Raw genomic sequence first — 15808 nt, 5'->3', positions numbered from 1 at the left:
GTTCTTGAGCTTCTTCCTCTCTCTAGAACACTCTCCCTTCTCTCTAAAAATATCAGATTTTTGCTCCAAAATAAGCTTCAAGGCTTATTTATCGAAGTTGGGTCGGGTTATAACAATAGAAGAATGGATACTCCAAACATTCCGGACCAGGCTACATTTAATTAATTAGGAGATATTTAGAATTGGCCAATAAGACGATGACACGTGTTTCTCCGTTTAAATGAGGGGTATATTTGAACCCAAAGTATGACTGTAGGGGTATAGATAGCCCAATAGTATAACGAGGAGTATTCTTAGACCATTTTCAAAAGTACGGGATATATTTGGACTTTCTCCGTATAATATAATACCCTTTTGTTTTGATAATGTTAGAGTCTTCCTTGGGCTTTAGCCCACTAACTCTCTCTCTCTCTCTTTCTTTCCCTTTTTAAAAATATAAAAAATACCATCTATGTCCATTTATAAGTAGCTTATTACAAAAATTGGTCAATTCATAAAATATTACTAATATTAGCCAAATAGCTATTTGTAACAAAAATAAAAGGTCAAATTTTTGCTTTCTTTTGAGTGAGTCTTATTAGAATGGATTAGGTATATCTTAAGAAGCTTGAATCTCAGTTTTGGGATGATTTGGTGGAGTTTTGAGATGGTTTGAATTAAAATTTCGAAGTAAAATATGAACATAAAAAAATAATAGGTGTATCACACTGTGTATAGCATATGTATCATATTTATATCAAATGTGTATCACTTGTATATCCATGTATACCTGCGTGTGAGATACATGCGTGCTACATGTTTGATACATGTGTCGAAGAAGAAATTTTTGAACTCGATTTTAACTACGAATTTGGATATCAAATCAGTCCAAATCACCTCCAATCTGCCCTAAATTTTGTATACTGACTCATCTAATATGTTTTCAATGAATCTCAACCATACCCATTGAAAAAAATTCTTTTTTGCTTAACTTTTTGGAATCTATATATATATATATATATATATATATATATATATATATATATATATATATATATATATATTTGTATTTCATCACCTTATTTGTTACTTCATCCATAAAATTTCCTTTCCGTATTGCATCTAATGTTCAGTAATGTTCGGTTGTCATAAGAAGAACAAATTAATAGAGTAAAAATACATTAGGAAGTGTTAAATATTTGGAAAACCTTAAATAATCCAGCTTGTACTTTACAACTTCACTTTTTACTTGAATGATTGTATGGTTCTTCAGTACAATAATATCTGGATCCGCACGGCCAACTCACGTGCTATAATAATATCTGGATCCGCACGGCCAACTCACATGCAATAGTATAATATATAAATCTGCACGGCCAACTCACGTGCAATAATATAATATATATATAAAGCCAACATGGCCTGCTGCGGCATGCAGCCCGATCCCAAAAATATCCTCACAATCAGACTCTCGGCCTCACTCAGTCATAAACCTCTCAAGCCACTCGGACATTTCAGTAAAACAGGGCATTCGGCCCAAAACATTGATATGCATCAAAATTAGAGTCACAAAAACTGAGTTATGCGGTAAACAAGTATAAATATGACTGAGTATAGATTTTCAATCGAAAATAATGAGAGAATAGTAAGAAAAAAGCCCCTAAGAGTCCAAACAACACTGGCGCAAGGCCCAAACATGGCATTCCGCCCAATTTAAAGAAATTCTTTCTAAAACATATAAGTATCATATAATTTCCATAAAATATTCAACTTTATAGTTGCTACGGGACGGACCAAGTCACAATCCCCTCGGTGCACGCTCACGCGCCCGTCACCTAGCATGTGCGTCACCTCCAAAAATAATCACATGATACCAAAATCCGGGGTTTCATACCCTCAGGACCAGATTTAAAACTGTTACTTACCTCAACCCGTAAAATTCTTATTCCGAAATTTCCTTTCCTCGTGAATTGGTCTCCAACGCCTCGAATCTGGTCATAAATAATTCGATTCAATCAATACCAATTGTTGTAATTAATTCCATAAGGAAATACTAATTTTTTCAATAAAATCCGAAATTAACTCAAAAATTGCCCGTGGGTCCCACATCTCGGAACCCGTCAAAAGTTACAAAATATGAATGCTCATCCAACCACGAGTCCAACCATATAAATTTTACCAAATTCCGACATCAACTCGACCCTCAAACCTTCAATTAAAGTCTTTGAAGATTTCTACAATTTTCAACCCAATCTATACCCATTTGAACTCAACAATCTTTTCATAATCCTTATTGATATGTATAAATGATACTATTACACCCAAGCATCATACTTTTAATCACCCATCTTTACCCAAACTCGAAATTGAAGACTAGGGGTTAGAACCTTACCTCTTTGGTGAAGATCTTGTGATATTTCATTGTTGGATTTCAAAGCTTGAACAAGATCTTGATGAACAAAGTTCTTGAGCTTCTTCCTCTCTCTAGAACACTCTCCCTTCTCTCTAAAAATATCAGATTTTTTCTCCAAAATAAGCTTCAAGGCTTATTTATCGAAGTTGGGTCGGGTTATAACAATAAAAGAATGGATACTCCAAACATTCCGGACCAGGCTACATTTAATTAATTAGGAGATATTTAGAATTGGCCAATAAGACGATGACACGTGTTTCTCCGTTTAAATGAGGGGTATATTTGAACCCAAAGTATGACTGTAGGGGTATAGATAGCCCAATAGTATAACGAGGAGTATTCTTAGACCATTTTCAAAAGTACGGGATATATTTGGACTTTCTCCGTATAATATAATACCCTTTTGTTTTGATAATGTTAGAGTCTTCCTTGGGCTTTAGCCCACTAACTCTCTCTCTCTCTCTTTCTTTCCCTTTTTAAAAATATAAAAAATACCATCTATGTCCATTTATAAGTAGCTTATTACAAAAATTGGTCAATTCATAAAATATTACTAATATTAGCCAAATAGCTATTTGTAACAAAAATAAAAGGTCAAATTTTTGCTTTCTTTTGAGTGAGTCTTATTAGAATAGATTAGGTATATCTTAAGAAGCTTGAATCTCAGTTTTGGGATGATTTGGTGGAGTTTTGAGATGGTTTGAATTAAAATTTCGAAGTAAAATATGAACATAAAAAAATAATAGGTGTATCACACTGTGTATAGCATATGTATCATATTTATATCAAATGTGTATCACTTGTATATCCATGTATACCTGCGTGTGAGATACATGCGTGCTACATGTTTGATACATGTGTCGAAGAAGAAATTTTTGAACTCGATTTTAACTACGAATTTGGATATCAAATCAGTCCAAATCACCTCCAATCTGCCCTAAATTTTGTATACTGACTCATCTAATATGTTTTCAATGAATCTCAACCATACCCATTGAAAAAAATTCTTTTTTGCTTAACTTTTTGGAATCTTATATATATATATATATATATATATATATATATATATATATATATATATATATATATATATATATATATATATATATATATATATATATATATATTTTTGTATTTCATCACCTTATTTGTTACTTCATCCATAAAATTTCCTTTCCGTATTGCATCTAATGTTCAGTAATGTTCGGTTGTCATAAGAAGAACAAATTAATAGAGTAAAAATACATTAGGAAGTGTTAAATATTTGGAAAACCTTAAATAATCCAGCTTGTACTTTACAACTTCACTTTTTACTTGAATGATTGTATGGTTCTTCAGTACAATAATATCTGGATCCGCACGGCCAACTCACGTGCTATAATAATATCTGGATCCGCACGGCCAACTCACATGCAATAGTATAATATATAAATCTGCACGGCCAACTCACGTGCAATAATATAATATATATAAAGCCAACATGGCCTGCTGCGGCATGCAGCCCGATCCCAAAAATATCCTCACAATCAGACCCTCGGCCTCACTCAGTCATAAACCTCTCAAGCCACTCGGACATTTCAGTAAAACAGGGCATTCGGCCCAAAACATTGATATGCATCAAAATTAGAGTCACAAAAACTGAGTTATGCGGTAAACAAGTATAAACATGACTGAGTATAGATTTTCAATCGAAAACAATGAGAGAATAGTAAGAAAAAAGCCCCTAAGAGTCCAAACAACACTGGCGCAAGGCCCAAACATGGCATTCCGCCCAATTTAAAGAAATTCTTTCTAAAACATATAAGTATCATATAATTTCCATAAAATATTCAACTTTATAGTTGCTACGGGACGGACCAAGTCACAATCCCCTCGGTGCACGCTCACGCGCCCGTCACCTAGCATGTGCGTCACCTCCAAAAATAATCACATGATACCAAAATCCGGGGTTTCATACCCTCAGGACCAGATTTAAAACTGTTACTTACCTCAACCCGTAAAATTCTTATTCCGAAATTTCCTTTCCTCGTGAATTGGTCTCCAACGCCTCGAATCTGGTCATAAATAATTCGATTCAATCAATACCAATTGTTGTAATTAATTCCATAAGGAAATACTAATTTTTTCAATAAAATCCGAAATTAACTCAAAAATTGCCCGTGGGTCCCACATCTCGGAACCCGTCAAAAGTTACAAAATATGAATGCTCATCCAACCACGAGTCCAACCATATAAATTTTACCAAATTCCGACATCAACTCGACCCTCAAACCTTCAATTAAAGTCTTTGAAGATTTCTACAATTTTCAACCCAATCTATACCCATTTGAACTCAACAATCTTTTCATAATCCTTATTGATATGTATAAATGATACTATTACACCCAAGCATCATACTTTTAATCACCCATCTTTACCCAAACTCGAAATTGAAGACTAGGGGTTAGAACCTTACCTCTTTGGTGAAGATCTTGTGATATTTCATTGTTGGATTTCAAAGCTTGAACAAGATCTTGATGAACAAAGTTCTTGAGCTTCTTCCTCTCTCTAGAACACTCTCCCTTCTCTCTAAAAATATCAGATTTTTTCTCCAAAATAAGCTTCAAGGCTTATTTATCGAAGTTGGGTCGGGTTATAACAATAAAAGAATGGATACTCCAAACATTCCGGACCAGGCTACATTTAATTAATTAGGAGATATTTAGAATTGGCCAATAAGACGATGACACGTGTTTCTCCGTTTAAATGAGGGGTATATTTGAACCCAAAGTATGACTGTAGGGGTATAGATAGCCCAATAGTATAACGAGGAGTATTCTTAGACCATTTTCAAAAGTACGGGATATATTTGGACTTTCTCCGTATAATATAATACCCTTTTGTTTTGATAATGTTAGAGTCTTCCTTGGGCTTTAGCCCACTAACTCTCTCTCTCTCTCTTTCTTTCCCTTTTTAAAAATATAAAAAATACCATCTATGTCCATTTATAAGTAGCTTATTACAAAAATTGGTCAATTCATAAAATATTACTAATATTAGCCAAATAGCTATTTGTAACAAAAATAAAAGGTCAAATTTTTGCTTTCTTTTGAGTGAGTCTTATTAGAATAGATTAGGTATATCTTAAGAAGCTTGAATCTCAGTTTTGGGATGATTTGGTGGAGTTTTGAGATGGTTTGAATTAAAATTTCGAAGTAAAATATGAACATAAAAAAATAATAGGTGTATCACACTGTGTATAGCATATGTATCATATTTATATCAAATGTGTATCACTTGTATATCCATGTATACCTGCGTGTGAGATACATGCGTGCTACATGTTTGATACATGTGTCGAAGAAGAAATTTTTGAACTCGATTTTAACTACGAATTTGGATATCAAATCAGTCCAAATCACCTCCAATCTGCCCTAAATTTTGTATACTGACTCATCTAATATGTTTTCAATGAATCTCAACCATACCCATTGAAAAAAATCCTTTTTTGCTTAACTTTTTCGAATCTTATATATATATATATATATATATATATATATATATATATTGTATTTCATCACCTTATTTGTTACTTCATCCATAAAATTTCCTTTCCGTATTGCATCTAATGTTCAGTAATGTTCGGTTGTCATAAGAAGAACAAATTAATAGAGTAAAAATACATTAGGAAGTGTTAAATATTTGGAAAACCTTAAATAATCCAGCTTGTACTTTACAACTTCACTTTTTACTTGAATGATTGTATGGTTCTTCAGTACAATAATATCTGGATCCGCACGGCCAACTCACGTGCTATAATAATATCTGGATCCGCACGGCCAACTCACATGCAATAGTATAATATATAAATCTGCACGGCCAACTCACGTGCAATAATATAATATATAAAGCCAACATGGCCTGCTGCGGCGTGCAGCCCGATCCCAAAAATATCCTCACAATCAGATCCTCGGCCTCACTCAGTCATAAACCTCTCAAGCCACTCGGACATTTCAGTAAAACAGGGCATTCGGCCCAAAACATTGATATGCATCAAAATTAGAGTCACAAAAACTGAGTTATGTGGTAAACAAGTATAAACATGACTGAGTATAGATTTTCAATCGAAAACAATGAGAGAATAGTAAGAAAAAAGCCCCTAAGAGTCCAAACAATACTGGCGCAAGGCCCAAATATGGCATTTCGCCCAATTTAAAGAAATTTTTTCTAAAACATATAAGTATCATATAATTTCCATAAAATATTCAACTTTATAATTTCTACGGGACGGATCAAGTCACAATCCCCTCGGTGCACGCTCACGCGCCCGTCACCTAGCATGTGCGTCACCTCCAAAAATAATCACATGATACCAAAATCCGGGGTTTCATACCCTCAGGACCAGATTTAAAACTGTTACTTACCTCAACCCGTAAAATTCTTATTCCGAAATTTCCTTTCCTCGTGAATTGGTCTCCAACGCCTCGAATCTGGTCATAAATAATTCGATTCATCAATACCAATTGTTGTAATTAATTCCATAAGGAAATACTAATTTTTTCAATAAAATCCGAAATTAACTCAAAAATTGCCCGTGGGTCCCACATCTCGGAACCCGTCAAAAGTTACAAAATATGAATGCTCATCCAACCACGAGTCCAACCATATAAATTTTACCAAATTCCGACATCAACTCGACCCTCAAACCTTCAATTAAAGTCTTTGAAGATTTCTACAATTTTCAACCCAATCTATACCCATTTGAACTCAACAATCTTTTTATAATCCTTATTGATATGTATAAATGATACTATTACACCCAAGCATCATACTTTTAATCACCTATCTTTACCCAAACTCGAAATTGAAGACTAGGGGTTAGAACCTTACCTCTTTGGTGAAGATCTTGTGATATTTTATTGTTGGATTTCAAAGCTTGAACAAGATCTTGATGAACAAAGTTCTTGAGCTTCTTCCTCTCTCTAGAACACTCTCCCTTCTCTCTAAAAATATCAGATTTTTGCTCCAAAATAAGCTTCAAGGCTTATTTATCGAAGTTGGGTCGGGTTATAACAATAAAAGAATGGATACTCCAAACATTCCGGACCAGGCTACATTTAATTAATTAGGAGATATTTAGAATTGGCCAATAAGACGATGACACGTGTTTTTCCGTTTAAATGAGGGGTATATTTGAACCCAAAGTATGACTGTAGGGGTATAGATAGCCCAATAGTATAACGAGGAGTATTCTTAGACCATTTTCAAAAGTACGGGATATATTTGGACTTTCTCCGTATAATATAATACCCTTTTGTTTTGATAATGTTAGAGTCTTCCTTGGGCTTTAGCCCACTAACTCTCTCTCTCTCTCTCTCTTTCTTTCCCTTTTTAAAAATATAAAAAATACCATCTATGTCCATTTATAAGTAGCTTATTACAAAAATTGGTCAATTCATAAAATATTACTAATATTAGCCAAATAGCTATTTGTAACAAAAATAAAAGGTCAAATTTTTGCTTTCTTTTGAGTGAGTCTTATTAGAATAGATTAGGTATATCTTAAGAAGCTTGAATCTCAGTTTTGGGATGATTTGGTGGAGTTTTGAGATGGTTTGGATTAAAATTTCGAAGTAAAATATGAACATAAAAAAATAATAGGTGTATCACACTGTGTATAGCATATGTATCATATTTATATCAAATGTGTATCACTTGTATATCCATGTATACCTGCGTGTGAGATACATGCGTGCTACATGTTTGATACATGTGTCGAAGAAGAAATTTTTGAACTCGATTTTAACTACGAATTTGGATATCAAATCAGTCCAAATCACCTCCAATCTGCCCTAAATTTTGTATACTAACTCATCTAATATGTTTTCAATGAATCTCAACCATACCCATTGAAAAAAATCCTTTTTTGCTTAACTTTTTCGAATCTATATATATATATATATATATATATATATATATATATATATATATATATATATATATATATATATATATATATATTTGTATTTCATCACCTTATTTGTTACTTCATCCATAAAATTTCCTTTCCGTATTGCGTCTAATGTTGTTAATCACGCTTAAAATATAAAATAAAATCTTTGTGTGTGATTCTTTAAGAAAAATAACCTTATTTCTTTGGATTTTTAATTTTTATATGTGTTTGGCTAGTTTTTATAAATTAACGATTAATGGCTAGAGGTTGGTAAGTAAGGACTTTTTTGGGACATTTCTGTAAGATTCTCTTAAAAATGTATATTTTGGCTTTGTCACCCCCCCCCCCCCCCCTTTCTTTCTTTCTTTTTTTTCTTCCTTTTTCTTTTGTGTGTGTGTGGAGGGGGGGATAATATAGAGTTAAGGTATTTTTCACGCGTATTGCGTGTGTATCTCATCTCAATGAGTGTAATTTTAAAAAATTACATAAATATTTTATTATAAATTATTTGATTTATGAAATAAAGATGGAAGAGGTACTATGTCAATAAATATCCAAGTAAGAATATAAATTATCAATCAAACTTTCAATTTAAAGAAACACTTATAAATTAAGTTTTATGAATATAGAAAAAACTACTCCCTCCTATTTAATTTATGTGAACTCATTTGATTGGGTACAGAGTTTAAGAAAAGAGAGAAGAATTTTGAACTTGTGGTGTAAAATGAGGCACAAATATTTTGTATGGCTATAAATCATTGCATAAAAGTAAATTATTTTCAAATAAGGAAAGAGGTCATTCTTTTTGACACGAATTAAAAAGGAAATAAGTTCACATAAATTAAAACGGAGGAAATAGTATTTATGAATAGCGAAATAACTCTTATGCAGATACTACTACATAAGATCTATAAGAAAATAGATACTTCATGGAAGAACATGGGCGAGAATGCTCTCCCATTAAAATTTTCCAAATAATATTATATTTATATTACATAGTTCAAATAAGGAAAGAATTTCTATAAGGTAAATTTTTAGTTGATTTTAAAATTTTAAATATTAAGAATTCTTACAAAGAAGTTAAAATAAGAAAACTTTAATACATAAAATTAAGTTGATTTTGAAATCCTAAATATTAAGGAAAACATTAAATGATTATTTTATTTAGTGTGCAACCTATTTTTAGAGAGTAAAATGATGAATGACTTCGTGATAGTGTAGTTTAGATCGGTTATAGCATGTTGATTATCTTATTTTGCATTTTCCAGCTTATGCTTATTATATGACTTTTGAATTAATAATGAAAGTAATCTTTATACTATTTTTTTTGTGGAATTTATATTATTAGTGTATAAATCAAACCTATAAATTACGTTTGCCTTATATTAGAGAGTTTATAATTACATACTAATAACGTATGGAAAGTAAACTCATATAGGGTGGGTGATATACCAAATTAAAGCATTGTACATAACATAAAAAGATATGAACTTATTAATTACTTCTCTCTCTATATATAGTCATATAGACAAAGCTTCTTCACTACAAGAAACAAACACGGTAACGTTACATAACCACTACCTACTTTACTTAACAAAACACGAGCATATATGCATAAAATTTTACCCTTTATTCCTATTTACTACAGTTATACCATGCATATATACAAGGTATACTCTTAGAATTTTCCAGCATCTGTATCAAGTTCTGCTTTAGGAACATCACCTCCATTACCATTGTTGAAGTCCTGCCTTGGTATATAATGGTGATTATTGATGCTGCTACTTCCCCCCTGCCCGAAACCATTATCGTCTTCGTTATAATTCTGGACTAAGTTCCTGCTTGTGGCCAAGGTTGAAGTCATCACTAACATGACTAAAACAAGCACAACCAACCTCATAATTATGTACCCTTTTTATATCTTCCCCTGTGAATCAAAAATGATAAATAATATGATTGAGTTTAGTCGTACGTTGTGTATGCAACTACTTCAAACGTGAATAGATGCTTTCCCAGTTAAAAGATATAAGAACATGATTGCGGACAATTTTCAAAAGAAAATTAAAGGAGTAACTAAAGTTTATGGATATCATCAACATACTGGCTATGAAAAAGTACGTAACAGATACGCCGTCCAATTCTTATGTTTAAGCACTACATGAGTTTTGTAGAAGTAGAAGTAGAAAAGTGAATAAATAAGTCATTATTTGCTTCTTCTATTTTGCATAACAACTCAAAAACAAAGAAATAAGTCCATTCTCTTCATGCTCGTTACAAGCTCGAAGTACTATTAATTTGTAAAATAAGAATCTCCTTTATTACATGAATTGCTTCATGTAATAAAATTTTCAAATAAAAATCTTCTTTTGAAAAAAACTGTTAGTAGGAGTTTGGACATAAAAATTATAATTTTTGAAAAAAGAATAATATTTAGAGTTATGGTATATGAAATTTATAATTATGTTTGGACATCCATTTCATTTGAAAAAATGTAAGCAGTTTTGTGAGTAAGAATGGACAAACACGTTCTTTTTAAAAAGAACCGGAAAAAAAGGAGAAAAAAAAATGTATAGACAAACAGGTCCTAAGTTTATGGGTCATCAGCATAATGGCTAAGAAAAAGTATGTAACAGATACAAGATAAATCCATTTCTCAAGACTTAAGCACAACAGTATTGTGGAAGTAGAAGCAGAAAAGCGAATAAATACAAGATAAATACTTTTAAGTGTTTGTGTCTTTTGAAACAAAAACTGCTTAAGTAGATGTATATTGTTGCATGACGGTGATATTTTCTTCTCATATAAAATGGCATAATATAATATACTATCTAACTGTGAAATTTAAACATACCTTGCTAAAGATAAGTAGTGCTAGAGAATATTTGAAGTTAGCTGTGAGGTATATGAAGTTCTTTACGTTGTTTATATAGTGAGTGAATCCAGAGATCATGTAATTACTATTTGTCTTATTTAATTTGGAGATGGGAACTCCACCAGAAGAGGCAAGGATAAGTGGGATTGCCATATTAGACAAATAAATGATGGAGTTGAAGGAAATTTATGTCACATTATATGATATGGCTAATAAATAATTAGAATTTAATCCCACATCAATGTCAGTGGAATTTATGATAAACCAAAGGTCAACCAGTAACAGTTGAATTACTGTGTTACATGATTTGTTATAATTAGCATAATAATAATCTCTGAAGTTTCTTTGGGATTTTATCTGTTTAAATCCTATTCTAGATATGGAATTTGGCATGATTAAATTGTCTGTTTAGAAATGCATAGTAATTTCCACTCTGCCTAGTTGTTGCTCTAAAACAAATTTTACTTTCTCATGATCAACACTTATCATGTTAGTCCACTGCAATTTGAATGCTTTTCAAATCCTATCACAACAACAACAACATTTAAAGTGTTAATTCTATAAGTGGGGTTTGGGTAGAGTAAGGTATACGCATACCTTAACTCTATTTTGTACCTATATAGTAAAAAGGTTATTTTCGATCGACTCTCGACTCAAAATTTGAATTTTCAAAACACGTTTGAGTAATACAAGAGTGAGCAAAATAGTGAAGATAACATAAGATGCAGGATACGAGCCTCCATTTTGTCTACCCGCTTCATTTCCATTAAACTATGTTCTATTTTGCTTCTAATAAAATAAATATATGCAATATAACTATTGTTAGGCGTATGAACAAAGTTTCACGTTAGCAATTGAAAGGTTGTAATGTTAGATATAAAATATAAAAATACTATATATCAATAGGGTGAGATTTTTTTTAGAAAAAATCATGCAAACTATTCAAGAGTATCTTTTTGTCTTAATAAGCCAAACTTCAATAAATAAAGAGAAAAAGGAGGCAAGGATGTATGAGCTTCCGATATATATCGTCCACTTTGGTCAGTGGAGGTGATTTCAACTTTATTCTATTTTTCTATCAGCGTCGAATGCTGTGTGATATTAATTTTAGAGGAACAACAAGTGAAAATAACTCGCAATTCTGTCGTCACATGACAAATAAATTTTGATATACAAATTTATCAATTATATATAAAACTAATAATAATTGAGTATCCCTTAATAATAGAGCATTTAATTGGTAATAACTAATAACCATACATGTCTACCGTTTCACATCCCTCATTTAACTCTACTGAAGTAGCTTAAACAACTCAATCAATTTAAGCAGCTCAATTAGTTATTTAAGCAACTTATCAATATTCAATAGTTTAAATAAATTCATCGTTTGTTTAAACAGCGATTGAAATTGTTAAGGGACTCTCACTTGTTTAGTTCAATTACTTTTTAACCTGATTTGTACTATGTGATTTGCGCATATCTTTTCTTGAAACAAGGATAGTATTAATGCGCGTTGATCATAGAGTTTAAAAGGTAACAAATAGGTGGAAAGAGTTTTTCGGAGGAATGTATATAATTTATAAAAAAAAAGTTTTGTTAATTTTATTAATTAGCAAAATATTATTAAATCGGGTAAAATAGTGTGTAATATAGTATAAAAATCCAAAAAAGGGGAAACTACTCAATATACCCATTAGGTTCAAATTAATTATCCGTTTTTGCCCATTTAGGAATTAATTATAATTTCTACCTATCCAGCACAAACCTATTACCCGACTAGCCATTTCCTTTTTTCTCTTGAATTTGTTGTACCTGGCATATAAAAAAATTCGTCCATCTCCGTAGACTTTGCGATTGACGGAAATTATTAGGTCATCGGAACTAGCAGATTGACAAAAAGTTGTTGCTTCAATACCATGGGGGGGGGGGGAATTGAATTGATAATTACTTGTGAAAAAGTGATTAGTAGAAGTAGGGACCTTTGTTTGAGGATCATCAGAAGTTTAAAATTTTCAACGGTTAAGCCGACATATGAACAGAGGAAGAAGATTGTGTGCATACGGTAGGCTTTGGCCAATTTTGAGAATATTTGACTACAAAATTAATGGAATTGATAATTACTTGTGAAAAAGTGATTAGTAGAAGTAGGGACCTTTGTTTGAGGATCATCAGAAGTTTAAAATTTTCAACGGTTAAGCCGACATATGAACAGAGGAAGAAGATTGTGTGCATACGGTAGGCTTTGGCCAATTTTGAGAATATTTGACTACAAAATTAATGGAAAGGTTATTTTTCAGTTTTAGGAACTATTTGTGCACAACTTTTTGGCGGAGAAGGCAGATAGCAGAAGAAAAACAAAAGGAAAGAATTGAGTTGAACTACCGAATAAGATAGATTCGTATTGTATACCAAAATGTTATAATATATATAATATTGGTATACAATAATTAATTTAAGAATATATAATTAATTGCAGTAGTATACTACTAATTTTTTTGAAGTAATGAACCAATCCTCCGTGATACCGTGATAATATATGATATATATCATGTGGGTATCATCTATATGAGTTAATTAGATTATATGATAACTTATATTATTTCAGTTTAATAATTAAATTAAAAAAATATTTTTTAAACTCTTTGCGTATAATTTATACCCTGTTGGTATAGTTATATACTATACCGGTATCATATGTTAGTTGGAACCTTTTTTGGTTGTATTAGCTATATTTATTTGGTACACTATTTAATTTTTCTTTAGTAATAGTAGAATAGTACAGTATCTTGAATTTTTTTAATTTTCCTTTATGCATGTGTATTATGTAATCATTTTGATTTTTTCTTTATGCGTTTGTTTTATATAGTAGTATTATAGTACAATATCTTGAAATATATTATTATATTAATATGTGGTACACTATTTTTTGATTTTTCTCTTTATGCATGTGTATTATGTAATAGTAGTATAGTCATACTAGAATTAATTAGTAGAACTGTATACCCTATTGGTATAATTCTATGTCATATTGGTATCATATGGTAGTTGAAATATTTTTTGATTGTTTTAGTTGAATTTTAAGTGAATTTTATTCTTAAATGATTTATATGATCATGTTTTGCTGTGTTGAATTTTCTTGTACCTATGGACATAGATTTTGTGTATTATGTAATAGTTTGTATAGTTATAAGCAGTTGTTGGAACGACCCCGTACAGCTATATACCCTATTAATATAGATATATACTATATTGGTATCATATGCTAGTTGAATCCCCTTTTGGTTAATTAGCTACATTTAATTGGTACACTATTTGATTTTCTTATAATAACAGTGATATAGTACAATATCTTAAAATACTTTATTATATTAATATGTGGTACACTATTTTCTTATTTTTCTCTTTATGCATGTGTGTTATGTAATAGTAGTATAGTCATATAGTTGCCGAAAATTAAACAGTAAAACTTTATACCATGTTGGTATAGTTATATGACATATTGGTATCATATGGTAGTTTGAACACTTTTTTGGTTGTTTTAGCTGCGTTTTAAGTGAATTCTATTATGGAATTATTTATATGAACATGATTTGTAGTGTTGGAATTTTTTTATGTCGATGGACATAGATTATGTGTATTATGTAATAATTTTTATAGTTATAGGCAATTGTTGGAACGGCCCCGTACAACTATATACCCTGTTAGTATACGGAATGAGCAGGTTGCTTTTGCGAATATTTAGCTTGTAATGCGAGCATGTAATTTTCTCATACTTTTATTGCATCCTTTAATGTTTTGGAACAGTAGTATAGTCGCAGATAGTTGTAGCAATATTCTAGAGCAATCATATACTCTGTTGGTATATTTGTATACCGTATTGGTATCATATGGTATTAGAAGTCTTTTTTGCTACTTGTATTTTTATTGCATTTTAGAATATTTTCTTATCATATCTATTCTAACTAGTATATATGGAGATTTTGTGGCCGTAGATTACGTTTTCTTGCTCCATAACTGGTTGTGTTACTGCTAATGGTAGAGTGTGTACTGATATTTGTAGGGAAGGAGATCAAGGTTTGCATGACAATCACGTGGAATTAGAAAAGGAACAAGAAATAAATAAAATAAATAAAAAGAAAAACAAATAAAGAAGGAGTCAACTTTGAGTAAGAAATAAGTTATGGTAAAAATAACAATAATACGATTTGGGCAAAAATAAATGAATAAAAGAGAAAAAAAGAAAAAGAAAGAAGAAGACGAGAAAAAAGAAAAGAAGAAAAGAAAGAAAAAAGAAAAAAGAAAAGAAGCATAGAAATAAAAAAGAATTGGAAAAAAAAGAAGAGAAAATTCCCAACAAAAACTACTATGGGTAGGAAATATAATTAGTTTGATGGGTAGAAAAATAAATGGATAGATAAGGGTAAATAGTTTTGTTTTTAATGGTAACTATGTCATTCACCAAAAAAAAGGATTTTTTTCGTTACTATACAATATTTGAAACTTATTTACCAAAATTGTTCTAATTTTGTATATTACCCGCCCTAAACAAGGATTACTTACAAATTATATACATTCCACCTTAAAAGGCTCCCAATCCATTATTAATGCCTTA

The 15808-nt window shown here is 31.1% G+C and overlaps 1 protein-coding gene across 1 annotated transcript; it reads right to left on the bottom strand.

The window, feature by feature from the left end:
• Positions 1 to 9810: 9810 nt before the first annotated feature.
• On the bottom strand, positions 9811 to 11328 carry LOC104101655 (uncharacterized). Its single transcript, XM_009609140.4, has 2 exons — positions 11176 to 11328; positions 9811 to 10251 (listed from the first exon to the last, which is right to left on the bottom strand). The coding sequence occupies exon 2, from the start codon at positions 10222 to 10224 to the stop codon at positions 10003 to 10005; it is 222 nt and encodes a 73-aa protein (XP_009607435.1). The 5' UTR covers positions 10225 to 10251; positions 11176 to 11328; the 3' UTR covers positions 9811 to 10002.
• Positions 11329 to 15808: the final 4480 nt, after the last annotated feature.

Source organism: Nicotiana tomentosiformis, chromosome 11 (assembly GCF_000390325.3).
Source record: "Nicotiana tomentosiformis chromosome 11, ASM39032v3, whole genome shotgun sequence".
Lineage (NCBI taxonomy): Eukaryota > Viridiplantae > Streptophyta > Magnoliopsida > Solanales > Solanaceae > Nicotiana > Nicotiana tomentosiformis.
This window is presented reverse-complemented; position numbering and strand designations above follow the sequence as displayed.

Excerpts from the sequence above, each read along its gene's own strand:
- LOC104101655 (XM_009609140.4), bottom strand. The coding sequence starts at position 10,224 with ATGAGGTTGGTTGTGCTTGTTTTAGTCATGTTAGTGATGACTTCAACC.